This window comes from Pelmatolapia mariae, linkage group LG13 (genome assembly GCF_036321145.2).
Source record: "Pelmatolapia mariae isolate MD_Pm_ZW linkage group LG13, Pm_UMD_F_2, whole genome shotgun sequence".
NCBI lineage: Eukaryota > Metazoa > Chordata > Actinopteri > Cichliformes > Cichlidae > Pelmatolapia > Pelmatolapia mariae.
The window spans coordinates 15,224,001-15,235,794 of record NC_086238.1 but is presented as its reverse complement, the minus strand read 5'-3'; the positions used below and the strand labels follow the sequence as shown (position 1 = coordinate 15,235,794).

Genomic DNA, 11,794 nt, shown 5'->3' with positions numbered 1-11,794 from the left:
TTTGAGTGTGCAAACCTCGCCGTCACCACCTTGAAGTGAAAGATGCTTCAGCGCGACGCTAAGCAGTTTAATCAGATCGGTTTAACGCTCCTCGAGATTAGATCATCACTCGTTATTTCAATGAGCTTTAAATTAGGAAGAAAGAAAAGACAGACGTGTCTCAAGCTCCAGTCAGAAAACATGTGTTTGGATATTTTAAAGGCATGTGCAGTGTAAAAATAGTTTTCTGATGGAAACAATGGGAGGATGGTCCTGTTACTGGATTTGGGGAGCAGAAGGTCAGGGATTCAAGGTGAGAGAGGGACATGACAATTTGACAAAGATAAGAGGTGACTATTAAAAACAAATTTCCTCAAAAAGATGAATCATAGTGCCGCACATACACAAACACACTCAGGCCTGAACTTGGATCTTCTAACCAAGAGCGAGAAAGCAGATCATGATTTTTTTGGTAATTGCCGCTCTGGCGCTGGAGAATCTTGCAGTTGCAGGTGTAGGTAAGTGGATTATGCAATTTTCTATACTTGCGTCCAAAATAAGCAGGTATGTCTATAATAAAAACGTTTTTACTGTGATTAAAACCAACGTGAGTGCTTAATGGTCAAATTTAATGGTCAAGCTGCCAAAAGCATTACTGTAGTTTTTACATAAATCTAAAGAAAAGGTCAGATAAGTGCAGTTTTTGGGTACTATTTTCCGCTGTGGATTTATACACATTTAATGCTCTGGTGAATTTTTAAGCAGAGTAGCAGTGTTACTGGAAAACCAGGCACAGAGCAATAAACGATGGCCACACAAGAAGTTGTTAGAGTGATCAGGTCATTCTTGTTTTGTCCACATTAATAAAATATCACTAGCTGTAACCTTTAACAAAAAAAAAAAAAAAAAGTGATATGAAAGAGAGTAAGTTTGTGCACTGTTGCTCTTCATCTTCATTTGTACAGACAAGATCAGGTCAGACATGGCTCCATATTCTCCCCAAAGCCTTATTAAGTTATTCATGCCCCATCTGGAAGATTTAATGCTCCCATTAGCATACATCCGCTTGAGTCAGCTATGTCCTTTGCCCCTTCTGTGCTGTTGGAGCCGGGGCACATTTGGTCAGTCGTACGTCTCTCAAAAATGGCCATTAATGCTGTCAGAAGACTCAGACTGCGGATTGATCTGTCTGCTTTTACTGGAGCGGCGTGGTGACAAGATGTACTGTCCATTAGTTGGCGGAGGCCTATATAGTCACAAAATTAGACAAATAGCACAGTCTGCACTGTACTGTATGTGTTTGCCTTCACGTCTCTGGTCAGCTTCGTTCTGTCAGGTGTCACACACAAAGCACTTCCATGATCTGTCTGTTTATTCAGCCCTGCGAATACTGTCTTCTTTTCCTCTCATTGCCCACTCCCTCATGCTGTCACCTTTTGTTTTATGTCTGCCCCTTAATTACACTGTTAAAAAGGGCATGAAGAAGAGAAATACTATTGATCGTTTTCCTGCACTTTGTTTATTCTCCCTGTTCAGTCGCTCTCTCTTGATTCTGCTGGCAGTAGTGAAAAGAGTCACCACTGACAGAACTCATTGGCTAAAGAGGCCTTTGAGGACAGCTTGTTGGCTTTTAGTCCAATTAAGGTGTTTCCATCTATCTGGCCAATCCAAAGGTTTCATGGTAACAAATGGTCAAGTGGGCAAAGTACCTAATGGTGTTAACTTGAATTCAAATATACAACAAAGCGTGCACCAAAGCCTCTTTCGGAGCCTTTATATGCCGAACTTCTTTCTCAATGATTCATCATTTACAGTTTAAATGATTTATATTAAACACATTTATCTCACTTTTTAAGGATCTAATCATGTGGTGCTTATTTTCTCCCTTCCCACCACCCCGCCTCAGTCTTGGACCCCTGCTCTGCGTACATCAGCTTGAACGAACCGTGGAGGAACACAGACTACCACGTCAACCAGTCGTCCGGCGTGCCCCTGTGTGACAGCCACGTCTCCGGTGAATGGTATCGCTTCACAGGCATGGCCGGGGATGCCATGCCCACCTTCTGCATCTCCGAGAATCACTGTGGCACACACGCCCCCATTTGGCTCAATGGCAGCCACCCAAAGCTCCATGAGGGCATCATCACCCTGCCTGTCTGCGCCAGCTTCAGCAACAACTGCTGCCAGTGGAACGCCAGCGTGGATGTGAAGGCCTGTCCTGGAGGATACTTTGTGTACCGCCTGCCAAGGCCCTCAGTCTGCTTCCATGTGTACTGTGGCCGTGAGTGAGCATGTCGGATGTGACATCTGTTCGTTCGTGAGATGCTTTTTTCAGTAGCCTGACTTTGTTGTTTTTGTGTGTTGCAAAGATTTCTACGATATTTGCGATGAGGCCGATTGCACGGGTCCCACGTGTCCGCAGTCTGACTGCCGCTGTGCCCCTGGAAATGTCCTGGGACCAGACGGACAAACATGCCTGGGTGAGACATGCAGAGAGGGAGGAAGTGGAGGGGACAGATAGGTTGTGCAACAGACAGAGATAAGCGAGGGAACACGGAAGACAGATAGGCTGGAAATGTTTCGTGGAAAACAACAAGAAAAATCAATCCAGCTGGATTTGCAGTCGGTTCACCCAACTGTTTTATTTTCTAATTAAGCTTTTCCTATGTTATTCCTCCTTTACTCAACGTAATATCCAGTGGCAAGTAGGGTGATGATTGCTGCTCTATGTATTTATATCAAGACATTCATTCACAAAGAGATTGGTATACCAAGGTATAAAGTATACAAATATAAATATATTAATATTTAAGTCTTATCTTGTGTGTTGGTTATCACGACTTCTTTAGAATATTACTATTAAAATAAAGCTTATTTTATTTTAAGGAGCAGAGCCTGATTAAAAAAAGCAACAGAAGCAATCAAACATTTTAAAATACTGATTTATGGTATACGCTCAAGGTGAGCATCTGCAGGTGTACGTGTGTGTGTGTTTGTGTGTGGCATAGTGGGGCTTAATGATGGTTGACAGGCATGCTAGGGCAGCCTGGCCAGTTTGAAATTTACCATAATCTCATTATTCATCCATCTACCAAATCTGCCAGTCCTCACCTCAGTAATTACTTTCTCATTTCTTCATTCTCGCTCACTCTTTCTTCACTCTCTTGCACTCTCACTTTGGTTTCACCGCACACTTTTATTTCATCCATCATTATTTCTTTACCGGGCCTCTCAGGATTATAAATGCAGGTTTAAAGTCCTTTAAAGTTGATTTATCATTCCTAAGTGGATGGCCTCAAGGTGATACACTCCACTCTACCCATCTGCTGCTCAGTCATTTAAAACAAAACTCATCTGATATTAATATCTGAACCTGTGTGTGTGTGTGTGTGCTCAGATGTGAACGAATGCGATCAGGGCAACGGTGGCTGTGCAGAGGTATGCGTGAACACCAAGGGCTCTTGGCGCTGTGAGTGCGGACGAGGCCGTGTGCTGGATGAGGATGGACGCACCTGTAGAGGTACAAGCACAGGCGTGCATTTATGTGTATGTGTTGTACAGAGATAAGTAAACTGGACACACACACACAAACACACACCGCGAGCTCCAAATACTCTCCTGTTTTCTGTGTTGAAGAGATAGCAGGCTGTCATGTTAACAATGGAGGCTGCAGTCATGGCTGCTCCGCTCTGCTGGACTCCTATCAGTGCCACTGTCCCAGAGGGCTGGAGCTGGGAGAGGACAAGCGCACGTGTCAAGGTGTGTGTGTGAGTGAGAAAAAAAAAAGGTAGATATTGGTGATAGATAATCAATCGGGCAAAAAACAGAAGCAGATGTGAAGATACATGTTTGGATTGATCTCATCTGATTTTTCAGCAGCGATATGAGGCGAGTGCATATCTTCAGGCCATAAGTGATGTCTTTATTATTACTGTTGTCAGGGACGATCTATAATCATATTTGCAGGGAATAACATGATTGGCCTTTTCTAGAGAGCCTTTTTTGAAAATCAAGAAAAATTGCAAAGCATACTGTCGTCTGTTTTTTTTTTTTGTCATTTATGAAGGAAGACTCCAAAGAAAAAACATTTTTATTATGGTTTATTGAGCAGATTAAGTTTTTGATTAACAGTTCACTAGATAATAAATCAAGAAAAAAATGTTCTTTTAAGCCAGAATGCAAAAACATTCACCTATAAACATTATTTTATTCTTGATTTATTTCTCAGTGATCAAGCACTAATGTTGTCAAAAGAGTACAAACAAAATCAAGGCTTTTGTATTTAAATCTCTTGAACAACAGTTTGCGAAAACATAAAAGGAATGATGCTGATATTCACAGTGGGGGAGCTGGAGCCAGCAAATCTTTGTTTATGGAAATATGATGTAATTGCCAAAACTGACTATTTGTTTCTTTTCCTTGCGCAACACATAAAAAACAACAGCACGGCATCACATGTTCAGAAATTTCCAGCAAGAAAGTGATAAATCAGTAGAAACTACTAAGAAAAGTTAAGCGGCCACTAGTGGTAGAATGAAGCAGTGTCTCGGGGCGGCTGTGGCTCAGGAGATAGAGCTGGTCGTAGTTCGATGGCTCATCCTGGCTCCTGTAGTTGCTCCTTGTTTATCTGCTGATAGAACTCGGGCAGATCTTTACTGTCACGGTTGCTTGCTTTTACTGGTTTCTGTATCATTACTTCTCACCACAGGGTATCATACTGTGTGATGTGGCATATGTTGTTGTATAATAATCACACAACTGTGAGATCATTTTAAGCAGCTTTTTGTTGTTTTATCCATGTAATAGTTGCCGATTTCTGTTTTATAGTGTTATAAAGAATCGGTGATATCTTTGACTCCCCCCTCTGCAGTTCCTGTCCAGTGTGATTCCAGCTCTATTACAGTATCAGTTCCTAAGGACCTTGTAGGCGGCCTGGAGCTCTTTCTCTCCAACTCATCTTGTCGGGGTGTCTCCAATGGCACACACATCAACCTCAACTTCAGCCTCAAGACATGTGGCACAGTAGTTGAGGTCAGAGGAACTGGGGTGGAATTTTTGATAGAATGTGCCCTGGGTTAAATATGTAAGCCTAAGGCTTTGAAAAATGAGCAGTGCACTTTAATATGGGTTGCTCAAGCTTGTTACTAACTGAAAAACCCATTAATGTAATATAAATGTTCGCTCTCAGGTGACAGCTAATAAGATTGTAGGGACCAACCTGGTGACAGGTCTCCCCAGGAGCAGCCCAGGAAGCAGCGGGGACTTAATAGTCCGCACCGGCAAGTTGGTGCTCCCAGTTACCTGTGAGTTCCCCAGGGAATATCAGGTTTCAGACGGATACCAGGCAAGCCAGCGCAACTCAGCCCTAGAGCTGGAGGGCCACAGTGAGGGGGTCTTCACTTTCTCCCTAGAGCTTTTTAAGGATGCCCAGTTTTCAGAGGCCTACCGCACCCCACCCCAGCTCCCCCTGCATGACTCCCTCTTCTTTGGGGTTGAGCCTAAGGAGAGAGTGGATGGTCTCTCTTCCCTGGTGGAGAGCTGCTTTGCTACACCGGGGCCCAAAGCTGACCAGGCCCTCAAGTACTACCTCATCAGAGATGGGTAAGTGTAGGTTTCATGTTATTTAATTTCATAAATACTGTATATATATGTGCCTTATTTGCTTCTTCAATTAATCACTGTCTGTTTTGCTGCCCTCTACTGGCCAAAGATATAATGCAATGACCTACTTTAAATTATTGATTGATTGATTGATTAGTAATTTATTTCAATTAGCAATTGTCTTTACATTTGCAGGCGACAGATAGACAGATAGATGTCTGAAGAAATAATCAAAACAATCAGTCTGGTGTAAATAGCCATGCAAACAGATTTTATTTTATTTGAGCAGATTTTTAAACATGGTATTAATGGTTTTTGTGGTATAAACTAAGATTTTATTTGTAGTACTCACTCTGCTGACAATTTCATACATGCTGTGAACTCCTCAGACGAAGTTCTGTCCACCTTCCCTGTATAGGAGTGAATCTCAACGATAAGTCTGACAAAACCAAACCTGCTTCAAACTGTTTATGCAGAGTCACTCCTAGAAATGTGCAGCTAAACTGGACTGACCATTTTAAGTGTGACGCACACACACACACACACACACACACACACACACACACACACACACACACACACACACACACACACACACACACAGAAAAGAGGTTTCTGCCTTGCTAACAATAGAAGTGCATTGAGGTCCAGTTATTGTAGTAAATGTCATCAGTATGAGATCCCACTGCTGTGTCTTATAAAGGTCTTGGCATCAGGTGCTCAACAGTATCGAACCGGAAATCACTCTTTCAGCTGAAAAATGTCACTCTGTCTTGTACTCTGACTAGCTCAGAAAAAAATACAACACATAGTTTTGGGTAGAAAAATGGAAACGAAATTTTTAAAATGTATGAAACACGCCGTTTTTCCAGTGAATGCAGAGTTTTCCTCTGCAGACACAAGCAGGTCATCACTAAATCTTTATTCATGTTTGCCAACAAATGCAGCAGGCTTTCAGGACCTTGAAGTATCTAATCTCTTGATGAAGTGCCTTGTTAGAAACATTTATGGATCTCTGTTTACTGCATTAAGATGCATGTGTGACTCTATTTTCTCTCTTTGGCTTCCTACGCAGATGTATTGCTGATGAAACAATGACACAGTACTCGTCAAAGGACCAGCTCTCTAAGCACTACCAGGTCCCCGTCTTCAAGTTCATTGGCAAGGACAACCGAGTGAGTAAAAGGAGCATGCTGGGAGCCAGCTGGCGAATGTGTGTGGGCTTATGCCTGCGTAGCTCTATACTGCAAAGACTGTATTAATAGACCATGTGAATTAGCAGTATCCTTTACACTGTGAAGGCAGTCTCAAAATATCAAAACAAGCTTGCTTCCTCTGTTTACAGCAAGTGTTCCTGCACTGCCAGGTGCTAGTGTGCCGGGCAGGAGACTCCCGCTGTGCTCAGCACTGTCGGGGACGCGTCCGACGGGAGGTTCAGACGGATGAACCTCAGGAGCAGCACGCATTGAGCGCAGGCCCCATCATTATCCTGCCTTAATCATGGCAATTATACAATGCTATCAACACAAACATCAACAAAAAAGCCATGAAATTAAACTATCAGCACAGTTGCATTTAAACTGAAGTGAACACTTTATGGTTTTTCTCACTTTCTGTCATACGTACACTATTTGAGTGGTGCTTTTCCAGATTAAACATGCATAGAGTTTGAGATAATAAAGTCAGCGTGTCAGTGTTTGTGCACGTAATCCTTATGAGCCAAAAGCTCAGATCTTAGACTGTGCTGAACATTCAGTTTCAGACTGATTTTGTACTCTTGTAATTTGTAAGATGTCAAAGAAAGGGATACCCAGCTCTGGCTATAAGAAAACCTCACCCACCTTCTACACCCACCTTTTTTTTTTTGAGAAAAAAGACGGTTTAAAGAAAGAGGAGCTAAAACAGCTTGAACTGACAATTGGCACCAAGGCCAGTTGTAAGATGAATAAGGATAATTTTGAGCAGCTTTAGTAGAGTCCAAAAATAAAAATATAGAGATGGACATAAGCATGATGGAACCCCTTTAAAAAGGAATCGTCCAGTTCAGTTGATCTGGTAATCCAGAGAGTAAATAAATGTAGACATAGACACAAAGAAGCCAAGTGCACTGTATATATGTGTATACAGTATATCTTCCTTCTGCTGTTATTTATATTGTTGGAGATAACTTTTATTCTCATTAACACATCATAACAAGTTTGCGTCCGTTGGACTTGCAGCACATTATGCTGACCTTAAAGTGAATGACATTTCGATTAAAAAGCGAGAAAGGCGCCACACATCACTCATAACAGCTACAACATGAGAGATGATTTTCTGGGTCACACTTTCAGGCATTTCCCAGGCTTGATTACAGCTTAGAGACTTAGTGGATTTATGGAAGTGGTTTATTTCTCACCCCATCTCCAACTTAAAAAAACCCCACCCCATCTAAAACGTCTATAAGATGCGTTCTGACTCATTTGCTTGGTGTAATCGATGAGGAGCACGCCACACATTACAGTGTGCTGGGAAAGAAATATCAGAACCCCGCGTCTGGAAATTATGCATGAGCTTCATCACTCCGACAATTAATCTGGAGTTAATCGTGTCAGTTTAGCTGCAATTAGTCTTTAATGTATTCATAAAAATAACAAATAACTGGCAAATAACTTACATCAAGCATTAACATAGTAGGCATTAGATTTACATGACACTGACTTAAGGTTTGAGCAGCTTGACAAATTTAAGATAGCAGCACACAAGGAGCCATGAGCACCACAGTAATTATCTGGTGTCTTTCTGTCTAGAGGAAATTAATCCGGTGACAATATCCTTTCTATCTTCCCGTCACACACTTTGTTTGGAGTCATCAAGTAATTTATGGTAATGGAGTCATAGAGTCAATTGGCCTAAAATGAGGAGCATGGCGAGTGAATATGCATGAACAATTGTGAATAAATCCAAAGAAATTGTTCACTTAAACTCCTCTTTTATGTCTTTTTCAATCTCTGGCCTCTGAATCTTGAGAGGGCTCTTGTGAGGCATCTCGTCTATGAAGGAAAAAAAAAAGAAGCCTATGCTACGCTATGCGTGTGGAAATATGACTCTGTTAGTTGTCTTCAAAAGCACACAGATGATGTCCATAGTGTTCTGTGTCACAGTTCATCCCTCTCCTCTCCCTCGCAGACACACGCTGCCCTCTGGCTGTTCATGTAAGGTCTGCAACCCAGAGTCCAAACTGTGTTGTAGAGAGCGTCTGCCATCGATTCACAGGCTAGGAGAAAAAAAGATGAGAGAGGAGGGAGGCTGATTTATTTATTTTTTCTACTTTGACAACTTGTGGCTATGCACAGGCAGGAAGAGGGGAAAGTTAAATATCTCACCTTGCACTTTCGAAACAAACCCCAGACTCTTCTTAAGGTCAGAGCAAATGTCATGCAGGCACGAGCGAAACCTGGAGTCACAGTCGTACTTGCTCGTACCGCAGTTTTCGTAGCACATGTCAAGCTGGTTGCAGCACTTTGTCATAGCAGGGATCCCCAGGTCAAGCTGTCAGAGATAGATTGTGTCAGCACAGTCTGCTCAAACCGAACATGTGGCTTTTACAGCCATTAAGGTTGTTAATGATATTGCTTTGAAAGCTGTTGGTGCTATGAACAGGCAACCTACAGCAGCATTCACCTGGAATCCCACCAGAGAGGTGCTGCAGCCGTTGGGCTCTGAGAGCTGGAAGCCAGGACGAGGTTGAGGAAGTTCTCCTGAGAAAACACGGAAGCTTCATTTAGGTCTTGAACTTGACTGCGTTAGCAAACAAATTTCATGAGGTGCTCCTGTTCATCCTCAGGTGTGTATCATTCACAGATAAGATATACCTTCTGTTTGAGAACATGTATATGGATGATTGAGACGAGGGAAAGCTAAACTCCCACTGATAAACAGATGCATTCAGGTTTCGGTATAAGAAGCCTGAGGCCCAGGCATGTTATCTTGGATCAATAAAGAAGTACTTTAGCTCTGATAGCAGTGGAATCGGATCTGAAAGTTGAAGTATGCTAACAAAAAAATATCTAGTTAAGGAAGCATATTGGAAGTGGAAAACACAGTAATCATTTGAAAATCTGCTGAGGGTCAGAACATTTTTTTGAGAGAAGCTAAAAACAACAATCTGTAAAAACTCTTCTCAAAATCCCTTAAAGACCGGTGAACTTGAACAGAGAATTTTAAGATGGATTCTTACCATCTCTTCTGCAGCGGTACTCACAAACACCATTGTGTCCACCGACCAGTTCCACCAGGGAGTCGAAGTATCCGTGCGCAGTCTGGAAACTATTTCTAATAGAGTTGAGGCTCCAGCTGCTGTCTTCTTGTTCCTGTGGTGTTTTCTGGGACTTGTTTGTCTGAACTGGTCTGATCTCATTCGCCTCTTCCCCAGAAGAAGGTTGTTCCAGGCTCTTAGCTTCTTTAGTAAAAGCTTTCATAGCAGGGCTGTCTCCAGGAGGCCCATCACTGCCTGGCACTGATTCTTTGACTGTAGCACCTTCTGCAACCACCTGGACATCGTCTTCATGTTTGTCACCTGATTGGCTACCCTTCACACCTATTTCACGCAGCGGTTTGTCACCAAAAACGCTGTTACCTGCGTTTGCCTCAGCTGAAGATGAATCACCTACTTCAACAGCAGTGACACCTTCTTTGGCTACGTCTACAGAGGCATCTTCGGCAGCAACAACTGAATCAGCAGCAGGGCCTCCGTCCTCCTTTGCGTCAGTCTGGTAGTAGCCTAAAGTGGCACACATCCCTGTGGACAGGCAGAGGAGGAGCAGGACAACAGTCCGAAGCAGCATGGTGTCGAAGTGGCAACAATCCAAGCAGAAGTGAGCCGTCAGTAACAGGATGGGAAGAGCTTAGACTGTGAGGGACAAAAACACACTTTGCCCCGACTGACTCTGTCAGCCAGAGCGAAGACTTTGACCTCTGATTAGATTCTGGCAGACAGCAAAGCATTCCCTCATGTCAGGGGCAAAGGTCACCCTCTATCAATCCAAAGAAAAGCTTCAATGATTACACTAATTCTCTGTGATTATTTAGCAAATGAGTACTGTCATCAAGGCTTTCTGCACACAGTTATAATTGGATTTCTTTTTCTTTTTTGTTAAGCCACGTGGAACTTGAACCTAGAGGAAAATCTCTTTAGGATTCCCGTTAATGCAACATATTTAATTCCCCGTTAAAGGAAATACAGCATTAAATAGAAATCCTATCCATGCTGACATTTCTCAAGACATTACAAACCCCTAGACTATCTTCACTGTTTTTGATAAAGGTAACACACAGACACTTCAGCCCTGAATAAGAACAGAGGCAAACTACTGTTAATATGACATAAGAGAGTGGAAGCATAACAGCATGAACGTTTTACGATATGTTATGATTTCAAGAGTAAAAAAGTTCCGTGGCTCAGCTGGAACATCACTATGTGAAGAATACTAAGCAAATCTTTTAAGTTACACAGTAAAACCAATGTGGGAATTTTGCTTTAGTGCAGGCGTCTTAATTTCCTGCTGACACAATTTTCTCAAAAGTCTCTGCTGCCCTCTAGTGTTTGAAGAGTAGGTTGCTCCCAGTTATTCAGTACTTTATGTTTATATTTTAGATGGATGCTACACTGCTAGTTTATTTATGCAACGCATGACTAACTCTTATACACTCACATAACATTATATATACAGTATACGTGTTATGTTATTGTATTTTATTTAAGACTTAAGCTTTAAAAATTACTGCTAGACTAAAGCATCAGTAAATATAACAAAACAATACTCATAAAGAGGATTTTGAATCTCACTGTGTTAATATTTTTGTACTTTTTCTTAGGATACAGGATTGGAGTGAAGCATTTTAAAATGGTTTGCTTTCCGATACTAGTAGTTTGTTTACCCACAGTAGCATTTGCAGCACGCTACAGCTGGGAACAAAAATTTTCTAACTAATAACACAGCACTGTTTTGTTGTCGACAGCTCCCAGATGTGAACTGATTAACATCTCTGATTATGAGTCAGCTATATCGACAGTATGGTGCATGATGAGGATGAGTGTAGTTGAACTAAGTCTGTTAAAGAACAAAAAGAAAAATCTGCATTTTGCTTGAGTCAGAGCTCAGGCCTTAAGAGAATACAGGTAGAATGAAATGACCACAAGGTGAAGGTTACTGCCAAAAACAAGGTTCAACTA

The 11,794-nt window shown here is 42.0% G+C and overlaps 2 protein-coding genes across 3 annotated transcripts; one reads left to right on the top strand and one right to left on the bottom strand.

Annotated features, from left to right (window-relative positions):
* The first annotated feature begins 439 nt into the window (after positions 1 to 439).
* On the top strand, positions 440 to 7,078 carry oit3 (oncoprotein induced transcript 3). The gene is made up of 9 exons (XM_063491262.1): positions 440 to 497; positions 1,886 to 2,260; positions 2,349 to 2,459; positions 3,377 to 3,499; positions 3,616 to 3,738; positions 4,850 to 5,010; positions 5,168 to 5,580; positions 6,656 to 6,755; positions 6,926 to 7,078. Exons 1-9 carry the CDS (start codon positions 440 to 442, stop codon positions 7,076 to 7,078), a joined length of 1,617 nt encoding a protein of 538 aa, XP_063347332.1.
* Positions 7,079 to 7,791: 713 nt separating this feature from the next.
* Positions 7,792 to 10,499, bottom strand: pla2g12b (phospholipase A2, group XIIB). 2 transcript variants are annotated; one of them, XM_063491272.1, is made up of 4 exons: positions 9,800 to 10,499; positions 9,232 to 9,320; positions 8,946 to 9,111; positions 7,792 to 8,836 (listed from the first exon to the last, which is right to left on the bottom strand). In XM_063491272.1, the coding sequence occupies exons 1-4, from the start codon at positions 10,404 to 10,406 to the stop codon at positions 8,718 to 8,720; spliced, it is 981 nt and encodes a 326-aa protein (XP_063347342.1). In that variant the 5' UTR covers positions 10,407 to 10,499; the 3' UTR covers positions 7,792 to 8,717. The 2 variants fall into 2 exon arrangements, with proteins under 2 accessions (XP_063347342.1, XP_063347343.1); XM_063491273.1 differs by having other exon boundaries at positions 9,244 to 9,320.
* Between the last annotated feature and the right edge of the window lie 1,295 nt (positions 10,500 to 11,794).

Excerpts from the sequence above, each read along its gene's own strand:
- oit3 (XM_063491262.1), top strand. The coding sequence starts at position 440 with ATGATTTTTTTGGTAATTGCCGCTCTGGCGCTGGAGAATCTTGCAGTT. Across the intron at positions 498-1,885 it reads TCTTGCAGTTGCAGGTGTAG|TCTTGGACCCCTGCTCTGCG; the intron begins GTAAGTGGATTA and ends ACCCCGCCTCAG. Across the intron at positions 6,756-6,925 it reads TCATTGGCAAGGACAACCGA|CAAGTGTTCCTGCACTGCCA; the intron begins GTGAGTAAAAGG and ends CTCTGTTTACAG.
- pla2g12b (XM_063491272.1), bottom strand. The coding sequence starts at position 10,406 with ATGCTGCTTCGGACTGTTGTCCTGCTCCTCCTCTGCCTGTCCACAGGG. Across the intron at positions 9,112-9,231 it reads GATTCCAGGTGAATGCTGCT|CTTGACCTGGGGATCCCTGC; the intron begins GTAGGTTGCCTG and ends TATCTCTGACAG. Across the intron at positions 8,837-8,945 it reads GTTTGTTTCGAAAGTGCAAG|CCTGTGAATCGATGGCAGAC; the intron begins GTGAGATATTTA and ends TTTTTCTCCTAG.